The 20520-nt window shown below is 31.2% G+C and overlaps 1 protein-coding gene across 1 annotated transcript; it reads right to left on the bottom strand.

Moving 5' to 3' along the window:
• Positions 1-530: 530 nt before the first annotated feature.
• Positions 531-5984, bottom strand: LOC122598169. The gene is made up of 5 exons (XM_043770769.1): positions 5718-5984; positions 4093-4500; positions 2540-2568; positions 1516-2446; positions 531-846 (listed from the first exon to the last, which is right to left on the bottom strand). The coding sequence occupies exons 2-4, from the start codon at positions 4406-4408 to the stop codon at positions 1535-1537; spliced, it is 1257 nt and encodes a 418-aa protein (XP_043626704.1). The 5' UTR covers positions 4409-4500; positions 5718-5984; the 3' UTR covers positions 531-846; positions 1516-1534.
• Between the last annotated feature and the right edge of the window lie 14536 nt (positions 5985-20520).

The following is a 20520-nucleotide window of genomic DNA, read 5'->3' as shown; positions in this document are numbered from 1 at the left end:
CGTTACAAAGGTGAGCTTTTATTAATTTTGTATGGCATGTCTTAACGGTGTATGGGATATTAGCAAAGGAATACACCATACTTATGGAAACCTCTTCCGTAAGTTCACATTCTTAGTTTCCTTGGATATGACCGCCTGACAAGTCTCATCTGATTTGGACTGGATGAAAGGAATTATTGGTGACAGGAGTGGAAAGTCCACCCGCTACACTGGTCTTAGTTGGGTTTTCGGGCCAAAAGCTCACTCCTGTTAACTAGTATCCCACGCAGTCTAACGTGATAACTTGGTTATTAACCACTAAATGCCGACCATCTGAAAACGTAGTGAGCGGTGCATTAAGTTGGGTTAACAACTTTAACTACATGAAAAAATTTAGACTTATTAGAAGTACCTACCAATCCTCCTAATAACAAGGGGTGATCAATTATATATATCATTTCATTTTGTTTAAGATCCATATATATTCCACAAAGAATAGCTCTTATATTTGTTTAAGGTCGACGCATAAAACAAAATCAAACACAAGTCAGTAACCGCACAAATTCTGTTACCACCACCATTCAATTATCTTCCCTTTTAATGAAAGAAAGCAAGCACAAATACGTTTATAAAATTTACAAAACACACACTTAAAAGGAATTTCTACCAGGCCCTTAAATTGCTTTAATTATATATACCAAATTGATCAAGATAATGATGATTATGTGTTTGTTCAAAACCTGCTTTACAGTGCCTTGAGGAACTAACCCTACCATATTGATGACGATGACATCACCCCCACCTAACTGACATCTTGTCTTCATCTACTAAGACTAGAATTCCAGAGATACCAATCATTTAATCCACCTATGCAAAGAAACAATGTCATTACGAGTATTATACAAGAACCTGATGCTAACGATATGGAAAACAAATAGTATATGAAGACAGGATATTAGTTAGGAACATTGTCATTATATAACATGCTGACGTAGATCCTAAGTTTTTGGAACATGTCAGCAATCTTAGGCGTGTTAAGATAGCATGTTAAACAGTTATAAGATAGCAATTAGCACTCTGCCTGTGGGTTCATGTTCTGGGTTGGTAAGATATCCTTTGCTAAAATGTGCAAGTGACAACATATGTGTAGGGTGGATTGGACATGGAAACTTGTCCAAAATTAGTGTCAAAAATTACAACAATTATATAATCTCAAGATGAATCTGAGTTATTCTATAAAATGATTTGGGAGGTTTAATACTTTTATCCATTTAATATACAGTTTAGGTTTTGACGAGTTTCCTTCTTAAATATCTGAATGCTAATTTTACCCATTTGTCCGTTAGCGATAAGACATACCCTAACCAACCTATTCATGAATACATGGGTGAAATAGCCACCTCTATCTGGAAGTGTCCATTTGGCTAACTAGCACCACAAGCCTCTACAAAGTAGCATAAGGTAAACAAGCAAGCATCTAAAGAATAGTTAATTGCATAAGTACAAAGTCTATGTCATATCAAGGTAGTATGGTACCTTATTAGAGCGAATAAGGTCACTCCCTCCTTGACTTCGTCCAGAAAAATCCCTTCTTCCGACAATAATTATTTTCTGTCAGTGATCGACTTCCTCTGGAACCAAAAGAAAAATGTCTCTTTAAGAAAGGTTTTCCTGAAGAAATCTTCATGCTGGAACTTGAGCTCATTTTTGGGCTTCTGCCCTCATACCCGCTACTCCTATAATGATCAAACATACTATCATCACCATTCATATCACCATCCACCACCCGACTTCTTGATTTCTTGTGCATCTTGGCCTTCAACTCAAAATCTGCTTTCAGAGCTTTTTCTGACAACTTGATAAGCTTCTTCTCCCCAATAGTACAAACAGGGCATGCTGGGTCATACTTGTTAATTTCAGATGTCATATTTTCTAAACATTCGGCATGATAAACATGCCCACACATCAAAATGGCAACAACAGCAAGCTCATTAGTGGCTATAATTTTTTGGGTTCCACATGATGATTTTTTAGTTAATAACTTGGAGCAAACGCCACATGTTCGCATATCAATGGAGGGTGAAGAAGAAATTCTGCCACTACATCTGCTAAGTTTATCATGATTGCAGTTAAGAGACTCGCTATTGAAAGACCATCGTTCTCTGTGAGAGGTTGCTACGAGCTCATTAAAAGCGGGTACAGACCAACCATCTGATGATCCACCATGAGACCCACGGTTTGATTCGTAACTCCACCCAGGGAGCATAAAAGGGGAACCCTCTTCAGATATCGAGAAGTTTGGAGACTTCATCCCAGGGGAGCAGCCAGGCCATCTTGATGGGGGCAAGAGTTGACCTTGGGAACAAGTTAAAGGGGATGCAGAAAAAGAAGAAACCGAGTGTGTTGATGATGACATCATGCTTGGAGACGGTTCTGAAGTAAGCTGAGTTTCCTTCGATTCCTTTATCTACTTGGTGCATAAAGAAGGTAAGATTTTAACAGAATGACAGATAAACAATTTATGATTTTCAGACAACACTTAACCTGATCAGTAACTGACCTCGGTAGTAACTTGGGAGGTGGATTGGTCTGCAAGGACAAATAGAAGAACATAAGATAGGGCATAATACAGTCAGGTAATCACTAAGCATCAAAGCCACATGATGTCTTTTATACAAGGAATAAAACACTGTACAGATTCATGATATATCAGAAATTGAAAACATAAATAGTTGACATTGATTGCATACCATCAGAGCAAGTGAACATGCCTGGTGTGGAAGATCAAAATGTCTTTGCAGAATATGTCACAAAACATATCTCTAGCGTTTGTTATTGTTATGTTTGATAACGACATAAATAAATAGTAATTGTAATAAAGCAAAGTTTATAGCAATAGAATGACTTATAGTATCATCTTCCATGTGCTTGATGTTAGGTTTCTTTTCTTCTTTTCATTTTTTAAATTGTTGAAGTCCTAATGATTTTAATAATAGGACTTTATACATTTTAACGATACTACTCGAAACATTGATTACGGCAGTCGACGACTCGACGGTTGAACCATGTCATCCAACTGATATGATACAACACACAAGCAGCATTGTTCTCTCTCTCTCTCTCACACACACACACACCAAAGACTGGTTACATATTTATACAAATTCTGAACATCTCAAGTAGTACATCTTGTACATGGTAAATGTAAAAGGATATCACTTTCCTTTTTTTAAGTATCGATAAATAATTCCACCATACATAGTACGTGTGTTAACCAAAATAAGTGTTATATTCAACACCCTTACTACTACTTCTACCTTGATGGGATCTACATATTACTTCCCAAATACTCTAGCAGACAGACCTAGTACCTACTACTTACAAAACCATTTCACTGCTTATAACCTTCCAGCAAAAAATGCAGAATAAATAAGGAGGATAACCTTAAGCCATTTCACCTCATATGGAGCAACTGGATTATGTGAATAATAATCCAAGATACTATACCCCACTAAGAGAAGTGAAGCAAATTCTAGGTTTAACAAGCTAGAGTCTATCACTATCTTGAATAAAAAAATACAATAGTCCCGACACTATAATGATCAATGGTTTCTCGTGCAACTGTGCAAGGAAAAGGAATCAAATTAAATTAGGCAACTTGTAAATTTTCTCAAAGCTGATACAAAATCTATTGGTGGTTTATTAAATCTACACCTGGAAACTGAGTAATGAAAAACGAGATTAAGATTCCAAGCATCATTTCAACTAGGGGTGTTGAAAATAACCAAACCCAACCCGAATGGGTTTGGATGAAACGGGTTAGGTTATTTGGTTTGTGGGTCGTCATCTGGGTCAACCCAAATAACCCAAAGCTTAATTGGTTTGGGTTGTAGGTGAAAATTTTATAACTTGGGTCAACCCGAATATAATTTCAATTTCAAAACCCGAATAACCCGAACCTTATTCGGTTTGGGTTACGGGTTAATTTATAATTCTTCGAAACCCGAATAACCCGAACCAAATAACCTGAAACCTATTTAACCCGACCCATCAACACCCCTAATTTCAACAGTCTAAATCCATCGTATTTATTGTTAACTAAATTACAGTTACCTGAATGAGGCACTGTATAGCCTTCAGAAGGTGAGGACTTCTGCCAAGTGAGATTCCGGAAACTTTCCAATGGACTACCCTCTTCTGATGCATAAGCAGTTCCTACAGTTGTCTGCGATTTATTGTCCAGTCTGTCATTAGTTCCAACACCATCAGACAACCAATTCATAGAAGCTTCTTCCCCTGCTACACGACGCCGATTATCCCACCGAACACCCCATGATGGAGAGTATCTGATATTTCTCGGCACAGCATCACTAGTGAATCCATTTGTTATAGTTCTATCTCTAGCTGCAACACAACAAGCAGACCCCATCCTAGATTACATGCAATTGTGCAAGAGCTACTTGGAGCACCCACTATAAGACATCAACTACTTTTGCTCCAAGCCACTCTAGCTTCTATAATCTGAATAATCATGAAAACAATGATTGTGAGAACTTTTAATTAAGGAGATGAAAGATTAAAGCTCATAACTCATTACAGATAACCATAATACATCTGACAATTCACAATATACTAGTAATATAAATGCTTATATAGGTAAACCTGTATCTAAAAAGCTACAGAGAGTGACTACTTGGGGGTAAATAGAAATTTGGAAACTAGATATAAAAAGCTACAAGACAATATACATAAGCGTATGGATGCTTTCAATGATCTCCGGAAAACATGCTTTTAATTGAAACGGAAAGGGGCTAACTTAAACATTTATAGCTCATTGTAAGGACAGATAAAAAAACATTCAGAAATTTATTGGAAGGCATAGGCATATTCTGCTGAAAATATTTAACTCCTGCTACCATTCCAGTCAATAATACAACACTCAATTAAATATATGTCAGCACGGACCCAAAAAGACAAACGTTGCAGACAATAAATCTCTAAATTCTCATATACACACATTACTACTTATATATTAATAATAATCAGAGGTCACTTTCCATCCCTTTGGTAACAGATTAAAACCATGATATGAATATAAAAAGAAATTAAAAATCAGATACCTAACTGCTACTTACATTTACCAGAATATTACCAAATAACATTTCCGTCTCAAGGTGATTTAGAAATCTAAGGAAACAGCTAAGAACCTCATTTATGAAAATTTTATCTAGATTAGAAATTAATAAATGACAAATAAGAAAATAAACTATACTGTATATACTAAAAAATATATTGAATTTACTGTATATAATAATAATGATAATAATAATTAGTACATTTACTAATTAGAAAATTTAACAGAAAATACCTAGAATAAATAGCATCAGGTAATTTACAAGGTGAAGGAGCTTACAGAGGTTCTATCAGTCACACAGGAAACATTATATATTACTTGTATATATATATATATAATATGTGTGTGTGTGTGGGCGTGTATACATAATTAAAATGAAAGTAAAACATTAAAAAAATAGGAATAGAGATCCGAAATTAGTGCCGATTAACGGATACTACAGTCAATTAGCTCGAAATTAAGCATTAAATATATGGAAGGGAAAAAAATGAATAACCGATATTACGGTATATTAAGCATATATATACATGTATTATACATGACATAGCACTAATACTACTATGAGAACAGAAAGCTAGCGGAAGTGACGTCACAGAACGCTCACCGGAAAGCGAGAAAGAAGTATAAGCTGTTGTAGGTGATAAAAAAAAAAGGTTATTAGATATAGGCAAATAATAATAGATAGATATATTAATAGTAGGTGAATAAAAAGGGTATAGAGTGGGTATGTATGTAGTGTGTTTGTGTTTGAGAGAGAATCTGATCCTTATTCTTGTTGTAACTAGAATACCATTTTTTTTTTCTGCTTAAAGGGAGGAAATGAAATGAAAGTGGGGGCGATGGCCAAAAAGGGGCGTCAAAATTGGATTACTCTGAAGTCGTTAAACGTCTCCCTGTTGTGTTTGTATCAATATTTATATTCATATTATTATTATCATTATATTTATTTATTATTTATGTATTTCAATTTTGTATCTTATGTATTATCTCAAGCAACAAGTTCACACCCTAAAGAACACTGTTTTTGTTAATATTTTTATGTAACGTGTGACTACTTTTTATTTATATTATACACTATTTACGCAAGTTAAGTGTACTAAACCATCTACGTTTTAGTTAATTGTGTAGTTTAAGAATAAAATAAAATAACTTATCGTTTTATATCCATTGATAAAATGCATTTACTAAAGATATCAATTGATGAGATAAAGATTGACTCCTCATCTTATACTAATGCATATAGTTTGCTCACCTATTGGATATTGATACAGGAACTTGGATGTATATCCAACAACCAAATTTATAATTTTGATGGTACCATATTACCACATATAAGATGCACAATAGTATCACGGATGATATAAGCAGTTCCAAATTTGGAAGGTTGTTTATTGTTAATCATATTGTCTGCCTACTTTAATTGTTTAAGTACGTCCATATACGAGAAAAACTTATTTATGTTCATAATCAATGCCCTATATATCTATATATATATCTATATAATTATTAAAAAAAGTATTAATCCAAGCATTTTAAAAACATCTTCAAAACTAAATCTATACTAAAAAGTTGCCACATAGGATTTTACCTACATGGCATCTCCATAATTTTTTTGACAATATTTATATATCTTTAATCAAATTAAATATTAAATACAAGAATAAATTATTACTTTAAATTTAAATACAGTAAATATTAAATAAACAAATGAAACTATATAATACAAAATTAACAATGGAAATCCTGTTAATCTTAATAAAAAAAAAAAGCATCGTACGTGTATGGGGAAAAAATGCAATCTTGGAAGTTATATCATGAAATCTCAAGATTATGAAGAATTATATATTTCAAGTTTTAGTAGTTGATATTGTTTACAAATTGCATTAATATAAAAACTATATATTTGTTTATCGAATTTTTATGTATTATTTTGAATGCTTGAAGAACGAGCAACACCCCATGGAATTGTAGCAAAAGTATTTAAGATCAATCTAAACCAACAATTTGAAATTCTTTCTTGACATAGTTTTATTATACATTATAAATATAATTGCATAACCATAAAATATAATTGCATAACCATAAGTTTATTGAGTATGTTGCCTTTTGTTGATAATATTATTGATCTTTTACATTTTATATGAGTAACGAGTGAGAATGACTTGGTATGATTTGAAACTTTTTGTTGACTAGCTTTGTCACTATTTGTGATTTGCAAGTAATAGTTGTTTACCAATCCTAGGATGGAGCCACAAAGAAAAAAAAATCGGAATACAAGTGATTGTCGTTAATGGTTTGTTTTTTTTTTTTTTTATCTTATGAATTTTGTATAATTTAGAAATATCTACCAATTGGTTATGTATAATATGGTGATATAACAATAAAAACAACAAAACATCATGAACCAATCATGAATACATGTACATCTGAACTTTTATTTTTAAGTATTTTTGGACACTAATTATAACAGCTCGCGCATCGCGCGGATAAAATACCTATGATTAAAATAGTAAGAATCCTGGTCTTCTAAAGGCTTCTTTCAACTTAATGCTAGCTTTAAAAATTGTCACATAGGATTTTGTCTTACGTGACATCTTCATAATTTTTTTACTATATTTATCTTAAATTAAATACATTACTAAATTTTAAACATATAGAAACTATATACATACAATATTTAAAAAATAAGTTACGTACGTAAATAAAAAAAGAAGCACCATTTGTATGAAAATTTAGATCCACTAGATCTAAATTTGGTAAACATATTTGACAAACTGTTTATAGATTGTGATCATTCACATATATGCTATATACAACGTAAAATTCATGAATATCCTTATTTGACAATATTTGCTTAAAACATATAATGTGTATATAATTTTTGGCATAACCATTCAAAGACCCACGAGTTATGGTCATTTATTCATCACCTTGAATCAAACGTTTAATATATTATAAGCAATTTACCGAAAATTGAAAGCAAACCATCCGTGGTTTTACAGACTGTACACTTAGTGGTAGTCGAAGCAGGCAACCATTGTGTTGTATATATCCACGAACATCATCATCCCTTAACTCAACCGTAGAAACCCCATTTAGGCTTCACCTATTAGTATTGGTATGTTATACATTTATACCATCTTTTTATGGTTTCTAATTAAATACTCATGAATATGTTTATTAATTAAGTTTGTGATAATACATCAATTTTAAATTACCACATAGGATTTTATCCTATTTGGCATCTCCGTACATTTTTCATAATATTTATCTTATAATACTTCTTCTCAAACCAATATAATTTATTTTATTAAATATAATATAAAAATATTAAATCAAAACTATATACATAAGATATAAAAAAAAATAAAATCAAAACTCATATTAAATTAAAAATAAAAAGTCGTCCAACACAATTGTGTTGTTTCTCTCCTTCGTTCTCTTGGCGGAAACACATAATATACAGTAATCAAATTGGTTGTTATTCTAACCACATAACAAAGTCTATAATATGCATAAAATAACTTTTTTAACTAGCCGCGTATCGCGCGGGGTAAAATACCTAGTATATATATATATATAATGTATAACCGTAATAGAAACTCAACATAATATAGATTATAGAACTTCATTTATTCATGTTACACAAAGAATTGATAATCGATCCTACCAAACATTTTCCTGCCTAACGTTAACTAAGATATAAGGATAATTTTTATACGTCTTCTCATCATAGGGTAGCTTGTATATGTATATTTTTATTTTTATTTTTTTTTGCATTATATATACTCATAGTAATATTTATATGAGACATTAGAAATAACCATTGACATATTATGTAAGTGACTACATATATGAACTCTTTTAAACTAATATGAGGGACTTGCTTCTTTTTAACACTAATTGAGGGACTAAATGAGTTCTATTTACACAAAAACGTCAACGTGTGGAAGATATAAATTTGGTCAATTTTGTAACCCACAAGATTTTTAACGTCAAGTAGTCGATCGATTGTGTGCCACACTGCCACATACCGCATATAGATGCGTAGTTGTACTAGTAGCGCATTGATGAGTGTACGTTGACAAAAAGGTAAACGTATACATGTAACATGTTTCGGAAACAGAAGTGGGGTTTGCTTTTTATTTGCAAACTCTAAAAAGGAAAATGTGTGAACTACAAAAGTTATGTCGACTAGAAGGAATGATATATTATTGGAGAATTACAAAATAGTCCCTCGACTAGTTTTGGTATACGAGTGGTGGGACTATAGCGGTTTTGAATGTCTTTGTTTACATTTAGTCAAGAGATCGAGATATGTATGGTTCATATGACTTTGAATGAAATTGTAGACTAGCTAACAAGACATAAAAAGGCCTACCAATATACTAAAATAGGATTGTGTATTTTGTTTATCGACATTTGGCTCTTTTCTTGCACGACATGTATCACTTTTGGTGTAATTAAAAAAGATTTTTAATTCATAATTACTTAATTGTAATCAAATATTAATCCTTAGATTTAATATATAAAAGAATTTTAATCAAAACTTGGCGCATTCCTTGAACGACATGTATCACTTTGGTGTAACTAAAAAAGATTCCTAATTCATAATTACCTAATTGTAATTAAATACTAATCTTTAGATTTAATATAACTATATAATTTCCATATATATGATGTATAAATTTTTTTAATAATGTTAACAACTAATATATTAATACAGAATACAACTAACATATATGCTAATAAACATCTAATTAAACACACACACACACACACACACACATATATATATATATATATTATACAATTCATGGGGTTTCATATAATATGTAAAAGGATCTGTATCCAAATTTAGGTATTTAATAGTCACATATCTCTATTCTATATATAAATGTAATTGTATTATCATATATTATATAATTCGTACATCGTACGAGTATTAAGACTAGTTTATAACTATATATTTCTTTTTTAAAATAATGATAACTCTATCAGTACAATGTGTCTTTAATTTAGGTCAAAAAAATGATAAATAATGAGAAAATTTACGTCATATGATGTCATATCACACTTTAAGATGTTGACATAAACGTCTTAAAGTAATATAGATAATTAACATAAACAATAAAAAGTACACTAAATTAGTTATTAATTATTATTATAAATAAAGAAAGAGATGTGATTAGTGTATATCTTATATATTTTTCTTCCAAACACACTTAAAACATATATTTTAATTATTTTGTCCAGACATCACAATATAAATAATATTGGAGTAAAATATTTAATTGGTTAGTAGGTCATTAGTAAGGTCTTATATCTTGAGGAATCGATCAGGGTTTGAATTTCACTTTTTATAATTGGGTGGTTTTCAAGAGTTTTGAGTTTCATGCCAACATACGTATTTCAAACTACGCATATTATCCAACTGGATGTCTTTATGGTGTATGTATCATGCTAACTATTAATTACTATGTATAAATTTGTTGTTCAAAAGAAAAAAATATTGGAGTAAAATAAATAGAGTAGACATAAAAGTGGAATGAAATTAAAGAAAGGAATTGCGTGGTTTTTCTTTATTGCTGCCACCGTACACGTAAACCTGTTGTTGATGGTACCCTTCTAGTGCATATGACACCCTTCTATCTATCTAAATTTAATATGTGTGTTTGTTACATCGTCATTCACGATTTCACTAATTCAAATCAACACGTATGTGCAATCAACACGTATGTGCTATGGGTTTTTTTTTCTTTTTTCTTTTCTTTTATCTCATCAAGCAACTTAATTATATATATACGTATAATTTGATGTATCACTCGTAAGATTGTTTAAAACATACTTACGTGTGTATATTAACAAGCATCTGATAAGATTCCAAAATTATTGCTCTAATAATTCAACGTTTGTAATGATAATTAACACATTAATCATTGATTAAAAAAGTTACCAGAAAATGCCAATGCAATGTCACCCGAATGGTAGTAAAAGCCTAAAAGGTATTCATTTTGGCATACCAAACCATCTCACTTTGCACATAACCAAGGGATTCACGAAATGCAATAAGTAACATTCACCGAAACCATGGTCGAACCTTTAAATGGTCATTTCATGTTCAAACGTAAACAATTAAGTCAAAGAGAATATGATAAAACACGATGAAAAAGAGCTTGTTTTCAATCACATCCGCCAACCAACAAGTGAGTTTATGATATTAATTAGTTAAATTATACAGTACATGTTTTGCATAATTATTTGTTAGTTGATATCAACTACTTGTATACATTTTGAGTCAAACTTTATGAAGGTTACTTAGTATTTGCATAATATTTTGTAGGTTCATTATGTGACAGCTAGAATCTTAATGTAGCTATTTAAATGCTAAAATGGACAAAAGAAGAGTTAAAAGTGACGTACAAGTGAAGTGATGATATTCAGGTATGTTCGAGGAATCGAGGCAAAGTCATGGCGTCAGAGCACAAAATACAAAAGCTAAAAATAAAAAGAGGGGTTGCGACGCAGACGCATTTGTGGGCTGAGATTTATTATTTCGGCTGGGCTTTGACTATGATTTCAGATGGGCCAATGTACAAACCCAAGTTTTGGTATTTTGGGCCGTTTCTTTGTTGTTTGCACACTCTGACACTCACGCAGTGACGCAGCAAGCTCATTGGTGAATTTCAATTTATGAAAAGTTTGAAATTTTTTATGGATGACTTTTGATGGTAAACAAGTAATTGCTGTTTATACATTAATCATTTTTGGATAGTAAAAAAATCAATCATGTGATCTGTTAAAGAAGTTAGTAAATACGTTATACGGCTGTGTGGGATAAAAAGCCCGAGAGATAAGAGGTTTAAAACCGAATATGAATGTATGATTATGCAAAAACTTTTCTACACTAATTTATGTGAAACTCTTAAAAAACTTAACTAAATTTATATATGCTTGTGTTATAAAATAAAGCAACCTTCATACTCCTGCTGTTTCTCCTATTAACAAGCCCGACCTGCGACTCATGTCCCGTGAATAAGGCCAACAAGTCAATACTTCTTCCACTTACTTATCTCTTTCTCGTAGTTGTTGATGAGGATGCCACCATCATGACTATTGACGAAGCTTTCTAAGTCTTGCGAACTTTTGTAAATGGTAAGGAATCACTTGTGACAACACATCCAGTCGTGTAACCTCCAAAATTTTTGATAAATCACTCAACATAACCTTCTCATCTGACCTTTACAAGCAATCACACCACAAAACTCTTGAACTTCAAAATAACGTATATATTGGCACCCTGCCTACTTTAGGTAACCTCACTCTTCTCCAACAACTAAACCGCCATTACCACAAAGGGTTCTCTTCAATATTCCCTCTTCAATTACTCTTTAATTACTAGCTAATTAAACAACTCTCCTTTTTGTAATTTATATACGACTATACGAGTACTTTACAACCACAATTCAATTTTCCGCATTCGTATAATGGAATTTTAATGTGGTAAATAACTCTTTCACACTACAACACTTTGTTGAGTATATATATATATGCACGTTCTCCATCTCGATGAATCAATATTAGTTCTTACTTCCAATATGAGCTAAATACAACATATTCATTGTCTTCATACAAAGAGAAACTACAAAACAAACGGGTTACTTCATTTTCATTCCATAAAAAGAAATACCATTTTACAGTTTCTAATTGTTGTTCCCTGAGAAATTTATAGAGTGTTGGAGGTTATTCAACTAATTTACATATATGCAAAATAGTTAATAAGTATCATATGAATGAGATATATACCTAAATTGTTGGACGAAAATTAAATTTAACGTTTACAATAATAATTATTAATTAACACATTAATCGTTTATTAAAAAGGGTACCCAAAAAAAGTGCCAAGGCAACCTCACCCAAATGGTATTAAAAATTTAAAAAGGTATTCCCATGTCAAAACCTTTAAACATCCATTTCAAGTTCACCAGTAGTCAAAGAATTGAATTCGATAAAAACACAACCAAAAAGAGCTTGCTTTCCATCACGTCGACGAAACAAAAAACAATTCACCAATTAATGTACTTCATTTAACACTGAAAGACAGCTATATATAATTTTGTCATTTTGAGGTACAGAGCTATATCCACATATGGGTGTTGACTGTTGAGAGTGAAAAGTCCAGCCCAAGTCACTTACTAAATGGGCTACATTTTTATATTTATTTGTTTGGGCCTTCTATCACCCTTGCCCTTGCCTCTTTACTTTCAAATTTTAAAGCGTTGAAGCTGAAGCTGCTCAGTCTTTACTCTTTACATCCATCACCCTTGCCTCTTAACATTCAAACTTTCCGAAATATACTAAGTCGTTAACTGATAAGAACACAAAAATGCCAAGCAGCCTATAATTAAACTTAAAACAGAAATGGTTGCTGGCGAAACGGGTGTAATAACGTAGGTCATATATGAGAAATTTTTAACAAGTTTGAGAGACCTTACTTTGTTAGTTTCTACTGGTATTGATTTTGAGGGGTCTATTTTAATGTATGTGGAGAGATTGAATAATTAGTTTGTAACAAATGGTGTTGCAACAGATAGTACGTGGTACACATAAAATATACTGTAATATATAATCACATGTTAAGTATATATGCAAACAAATTTAATTAGGTTATCAAATGAAGTATGTTAGAAATTAGTGACAAAGAGATGAGATGATTATTGGAATAAACATTATTCGATTCGAGTGATAAAACATCCTCAATCGTCCTGTAGAACCTCTAAGAACATTAAAGCATAATTGCTATTAATTTCGGGTTCCCATAAGAAGATGATTGGGTAATAATGGGATGAGTAATTCGGCTGGAACATGATACACGAATTTGAGAGGAATACCCACACGAATTTTAGGGTTTATTATGTGTTGGGATTAACCTTAACTTAGGGTTAATTACCCTATTTATAATGAGAGTAATTACACATTCAACCTTTTAGTATTTACGTATTCAACCCTTCTGGTGTTTAATGTGTGTGTCATTAGTCCTCTTAGTTACAATCACCTAATGGGAAACCCTATACTACGTCTCTAAGAGTAAATACGCCCATCATATATTTACTTAGACATAGGGATTTCAGTTATCGTCAATTATCATATCAAGAATGATACATGATCAGTGATGGTCACACTAACGTGGTTCCAACAATGATTACACATTACCGGCCTATCTAATTTAACTAACTTTAAAATATATAGCAACTCTATTAAAATACGATATCCTTTTCCTCCTCCTTTTGCATGTGTCTATTCAACAGATATTTGTAGAAAATTATATATAGGGATGAATTAATAGTACAAAACTACAAACCATAATCATATTACTGACCAATGACTAATTTCACCTACGTTTTCATTCTAACAAAAGTAAAGAAACAACTCAAATCAATCAATTAAAGTACAGTTGGTTGCAAGAAAACAAATTGAACAATAGAAAATGACAACTTTGTCGCCAAGTAAACCGATCACTTCGTCTAGTGCCCTTCCTGTTGTGAAAAAATGATTAGGCCGAAGAGGTGCAACCGATCGACACCCGCTGAAAAAGCATTTATTTATTTTTGTTACTTTTAATGTAACTTCTGGACAATTTTATATATCATAATATCATTCTACTTAATAGCCCGCTGACTTTATAGATAAACATTGTTGATTTTAGTTTTGAAATCACTGAAGAAATTGGCTAACAAGTAAACCGTAGAGGAGCTATGTGGTGGTCACGGGTGGCCATGACAACCTCACAATATTTCTAAAACTCTATATTTTTAGTACTGTTTTTATGAATTTATTTATTTTTAAGGTAATTGGCAACCCCAGACTAATGTAATTGAATTTTGTAGTTTAATTTTACACTTATTAGTATCATATATAATCGTTTGGCGACACCAGAACAAAAATTCTGGCTCCGCCACTGCAAGTAAATGTTGTATATACACTAATCACTCCTTTTGGATGCATGGTAAATACATATCCATCATGTGATCCGTTGAACAAGTTACTTGACACGCTATTCGTTGCGTGGGAGAAAAAGCCCCAGAGATCGAGAAGAATTAATTTTCATGTAATTAATTAATATATTTAGCAGATTCAATTCGTGGATATATATTTAATTAGCTTGTTGAATTGAGGAGAGGTTTTAATGAATGACGAGTTTTGAAGCAAAAGCAAATGATTGGTATATTCTTAAAATTTGGAGTTGCTCTTACTAGCATGTATGTGAAATGTGGATGCATTAATATTATAAGTGAATATGCTTATATATATATGGTCATAATTTGTCGGTTTAAACATAGTTATAGTAGGATATTTTTTATTTTATTTTTTTTTGCAAGAGATGATCTAGATTTAGATGTTTGCAGTTTACGTACATTTCTTGATAACATAGCATGTGATCACTTGCTTTATTGGTTTCCTTTTTCGTTAGTGGATAGTGATGCCTCGAATAGTCTGGTAAATAGGTTGTTGATGAGTGCTTATAGGAAGCACAAATTGATTGGTAGCACATATATATGAAAAGGTTAGCGGGTCTACTATTCGAAGATCACATTCATATGTCAAATTAAAAAAGCTTCTTACGTACAATCGATCTTCTTTTCATTAATCAACTTTGTTTCTTTTGCTTTTTCTTTTCGGTATATAACAGGTCTCTATTCACTTTGATGGTGGCTGATTTTCATTTGCAGTGAAACGTGTAAGTGTTCATTTATGTCGATTAGACAACTTTTGGAATTTGACTATTCGTATTCTCATTTTCTTCTCCAGTTTTAAAGTGGCGAGTAACATGGCAATAGTGGCAAGTACACACTATAGTAATTGAGGGATGAGTGATAAAACATATGTTAGTAATTATTAACTAGTAGAAAATTACAAGTCCCTTTTTCGAATTTCGATTTTGTTTAGGCAATATGTCACAAAGGAGGAGCCCATGGATCTTGTTGATGTACCTAATTAGTGGGCCTACTTACTTGGATTTATTGGTAGAAAGATAAAGGTATACCCACTTTCATTATGTCGATATTTACCTTTGTATTTATCTAAATTGTAAATGCTTGGAGTTAAAATGGGAGCTACTGCTTAACAATTTCCTATAAGTAATTTTACTAGATCGAGTTACTCATTCTTCGATAAACTAGTTTGTTAATGAATTTTGGTGCTAACAAAAATGTTATAGTAGTGACATTCATGGAGGATCATTGGCGACCTATGAAGTACGAATTAAGTTGGGTTTTTTTTTAACAACAAAGGACATTGATTTGATTAACGTACGTTCTAATAAGATACAAGTGATTAACAAAGTTGTATCAAATTATAATACAAGTAGGTTGCAAATCTTAATAATGCGTGCTACAAAATTAACCTAATACGAAGTAATAAATTTTTAGTCTAATTAATGATATTTCCTCATGATACTTTTTAAACTTTAAAATAAGGATAGATGGTCACTACTCTTTAATCTTTAAAGAAGAATATGCTTTGTGTAATATCCTAGTAAACCATGTCGATATTGGCTGGCTAGCTTTTTGAAAACTTTAGTCGATACTAACATCTTAAGAAAAATACATAGTGTTGTTGACATAATAAGAAATAAAAACGTCATAAAGTCGTCCCTTCGTCCATCCAGTATTTCTGGAATACCCATCAGTAACTTTGACATGTACGTCATAGATAAAAAAGTGTTCCACTTAATTGTGTAAGTGCGATATATACGTCTATCATCAAATGTGACAGTACTTGATCTTTTCTTTAATTTAATGTACCGAGTGTTATCTTACTACTACAATTAGGTGATCTATACAATAATAATTATATTGTAAATTACAGAGACTTTTTCTAGCTATGTATTTTACCTTTATGGCCAATCGCAAGAAACGGTATATAATTAATAGTTCAATACCGATTGTTGTGCAAATTTATACAGAAAATAATTGCTTGGTTAGTAGCAGCATCACATGGTTCATAGTTTAAAGTGTTTAAGTTTCTAAACACCAACACAAAAACCATGGATTAACTAGCTAGTTAGTTAATAGAAAGTAGGGGTAATAGTTGATGTTCCCATTAATCTTGGGGGATGTCATTGCAATTGACTAAACATGAAAGGACCTCCCAGTTCCAATGCGATAGAAAAGACAATTCCTTGTCTTTCTCTTCTAGTCTCTCTTTAAAAGAAATGATTGAATAGGTTGATATTTATAATTAAAGATCTCATCATCCTCCATAAATTTCAACTAATAAGACAATTTCAATAGTCCATGATTAAATTCTCTGTTTGCTGTCATAATCATAAGTTAAGTGTACGTGACGGATCTAATTGTTGTAATATACTATCTTACCACGAAATCGACTCAACACAACTCTTACAAAATACGGAGTATAAGAACTTTGTTAACATAGATAAAATTGTCCTGGATATATATAGATACATATACTTTCGATGTACGTAGATAAAAACAAAAGGACAATTGATCTCGATCAGCTACACTTTCTCTAGTCACCTCAAATATATATATATATATATATATATAATAAAATTCTTCCATAAAATTAACCAATTAAGGATCGAGACTAATTAATTGTATTAAGATCAATTAAAGTTGTAATTGATCTCAGCAAGGAAATAATAAAGCTATAGGGAGTGCATGCTTTGTGCATAACTACATCTATACGAAGATAAATTTAATTAGTTGAGAATTACTACTATAATTACTTAAAGAAATATATAAGCAAGTAATCACCCACTAAACCAAACTAAGAAAAGGACACTTTTTATCAGAGCTCATGTGAACCATTCAAATTATCATGTCTGGCCACATGCACCACAACCGTATAAAGTATACACCCTTAATTGCAGTCTCCCTTCTTTTATTCAATCAAAAGATCTCTAAAGTGAAAAAAGCATACCATGACATGAGATTTCATCATCTTTGTTCCCTATTATTAATTAGTTATACGCCAATATTTATATGTATAGTTTTTTAATGTCAAAATTAACCTTGTATGCTTGTGCTTTTCAAAAGCAATGCCAATTAATACTTGTATAACAACAAAGGTTAAAATTCAACCTTATTAATTCTACTAGAGGTATAGTAAAATGAATGTCAAAACACATGATCGCTCAGTGGATAATGAGTTAATTGGCAAATATTTGTTAATGTGTCTCAACTTTCGAAAATAATAACATTATTATTATTATTGTCTAACTGATAAAATTAAACTGCATTATCGTGGCAAGAATCTATAAGTACGTTTGCACAAATATTGTTTCACATATGTTTTCATATATATATAACTCAATTATACTGAATACATATGAAGATGAAAAAGGAATTATCTATACTATATTATAAAACAAATAGGTTTCAACTTTCAATTTCAACAATGTACACATGATAATACATAATGTACCATACATCAATGCCTACAACTTTCTCTCTCCTCCATAAATCATATTATTCATCTAATTCTTTCAAAATTTTTTATCTCAAAAACCGTAAATCGATAAATTATAAAAATTATATGGGTGTTCTCAAAAAATTTCATGCTCTTTCATTAGAGATGTCATTCGATATACTTTCGACGAATTTTTAAATCCGAGGGCGGAGCCCGTACGGCTAAGACATTTGGCTATGACACTTTATGACATATCACATCCTATGACCTATCATACTCTATGACCTATCACCCTCACCGTCTCACCGCCGCAACACGCGGGTACTTGCTCTCGTATATATATATATATATATATATATATATATATATATATAAGCACATTAGTTATTCAATTCTATCTTTAAATTATCATATTCTCGTAATTGATAGAGTGCTTAAATCAACGTAAGTAAATATGCTAAAATATCCGCGACCTAAATCGATCTCCGGTTTTGTTAAGCATTCTAGCTGTCATCAATCTAATTAAGTCTAATGTAACTCTAGAATATATAGGTAGATATTCTTAACTTGAAAATTAACTAAACTTATAGTAAAGTTTTCTATTGGAATCAAGCATTTGCTAAGTGGTTTTTATAGAATAGCTGATCAATAATAGGCTTTTGTATTCAAGAATTCACCTTCCCCTGCTTTTCGTGTCATTTTTTTAATTGAACTTCTTCAACTTTATGTGTTTGTTTTATGCGATGCTTTCCATACATATAGCAAACATAGAATATTATCAAACATGACACTTGTTGCACTGAGTATCTTCAGTTGTATAAAAAATATATATATATATTATAGGCTAGCTGTTAATATGGTTCGTTGATTCGTTCATATAAGCCGAAAGTAGAATGTAAAGTACAAGTAGTATCCTTGATACTATATATAAGGTCTTTCAATACATTTCTTATACGAGTATATATTTTGTGGGTGGAGAAGAAATAATCTATGGAAAAAAGATAGATAAATGGTTCAAAGGAATAAAACCTTAACCAACCACCACTCAACTTGATCGAAGAATATATCAATTATCAAAGGGTTGGGGAGGACTGAGGAGATCAAAGAGAAAAGTTATATCTTGTTGGCTAAGAACTATATCGACTACTGTCTTTTTTAATTTACCCAAAAAACTATCGTCGATCTGTCTTTTAATTCTTTTTTAATTAATACCTCAAAAACTATGATATATTTCACTTAAGGATACACAATTAATATAAGGTTTTTTAACTAAGAAACTATTGTTAATTAATTATCATCCCAACTAGGAGTAGTATTTAATTTCCACCTATGGTGGGTTTGTGTGAGCTTTCCTCTCTCCAAATTTCTGGTTGACAGGGATTTTTCATCGAAAGTTTCAATTGGAAATCTATTCTGCGAGAGTACTTTTTTTCATGAGTCCGGTTAAGATAATGTATGTTAAACCTCTTAATATTCACGAATAATTCACACCTTTAATCATAGTAAAAATAATGTATCATTTATCGCACGGGAGGAAAAATCTTATCTAAGGCAATTTCGCAATTTTTTTAATATATTTTTTTTATCGAACAATTTTCTACACATACATTTATATTAGCAATAAACATTTAAATGTACGAATAATTGTAATTGAAATAAATTTGAAAAAACAATACTAATTAGTAAAATGATGATAAAGTTAATTTGATCTAGAAGATAAATTATTTTCATATTTTCAATAGCACTGTTTTTTTCCATGTGGTTTGCAAAACCATTTATAATATTGCAATATATATTAAGAAACATTTTCAAAATCTTAAATATTTTCAAATTAAAATATACATCATTTTATCGTTCAACAACCAAGACTGTTTAAGTCATTTATATATATTTAACCAAATGTGAGACTTATACAAATGCTTTTTACATGTTTAGTGACCAAGCATCTTTTAAAAACTTTGGTTGATGTGATT

The sequence above is a fragment of the Erigeron canadensis genome, chromosome 4 (genome assembly GCF_010389155.1).
Source record: "Erigeron canadensis isolate Cc75 chromosome 4, C_canadensis_v1, whole genome shotgun sequence".
NCBI lineage: Eukaryota > Viridiplantae > Streptophyta > Magnoliopsida > Asterales > Asteraceae > Erigeron > Erigeron canadensis.
The sequence above is the reverse complement of the archived record's forward strand: the minus strand, read 5'-3'. Positions and strand labels throughout refer to the sequence as shown.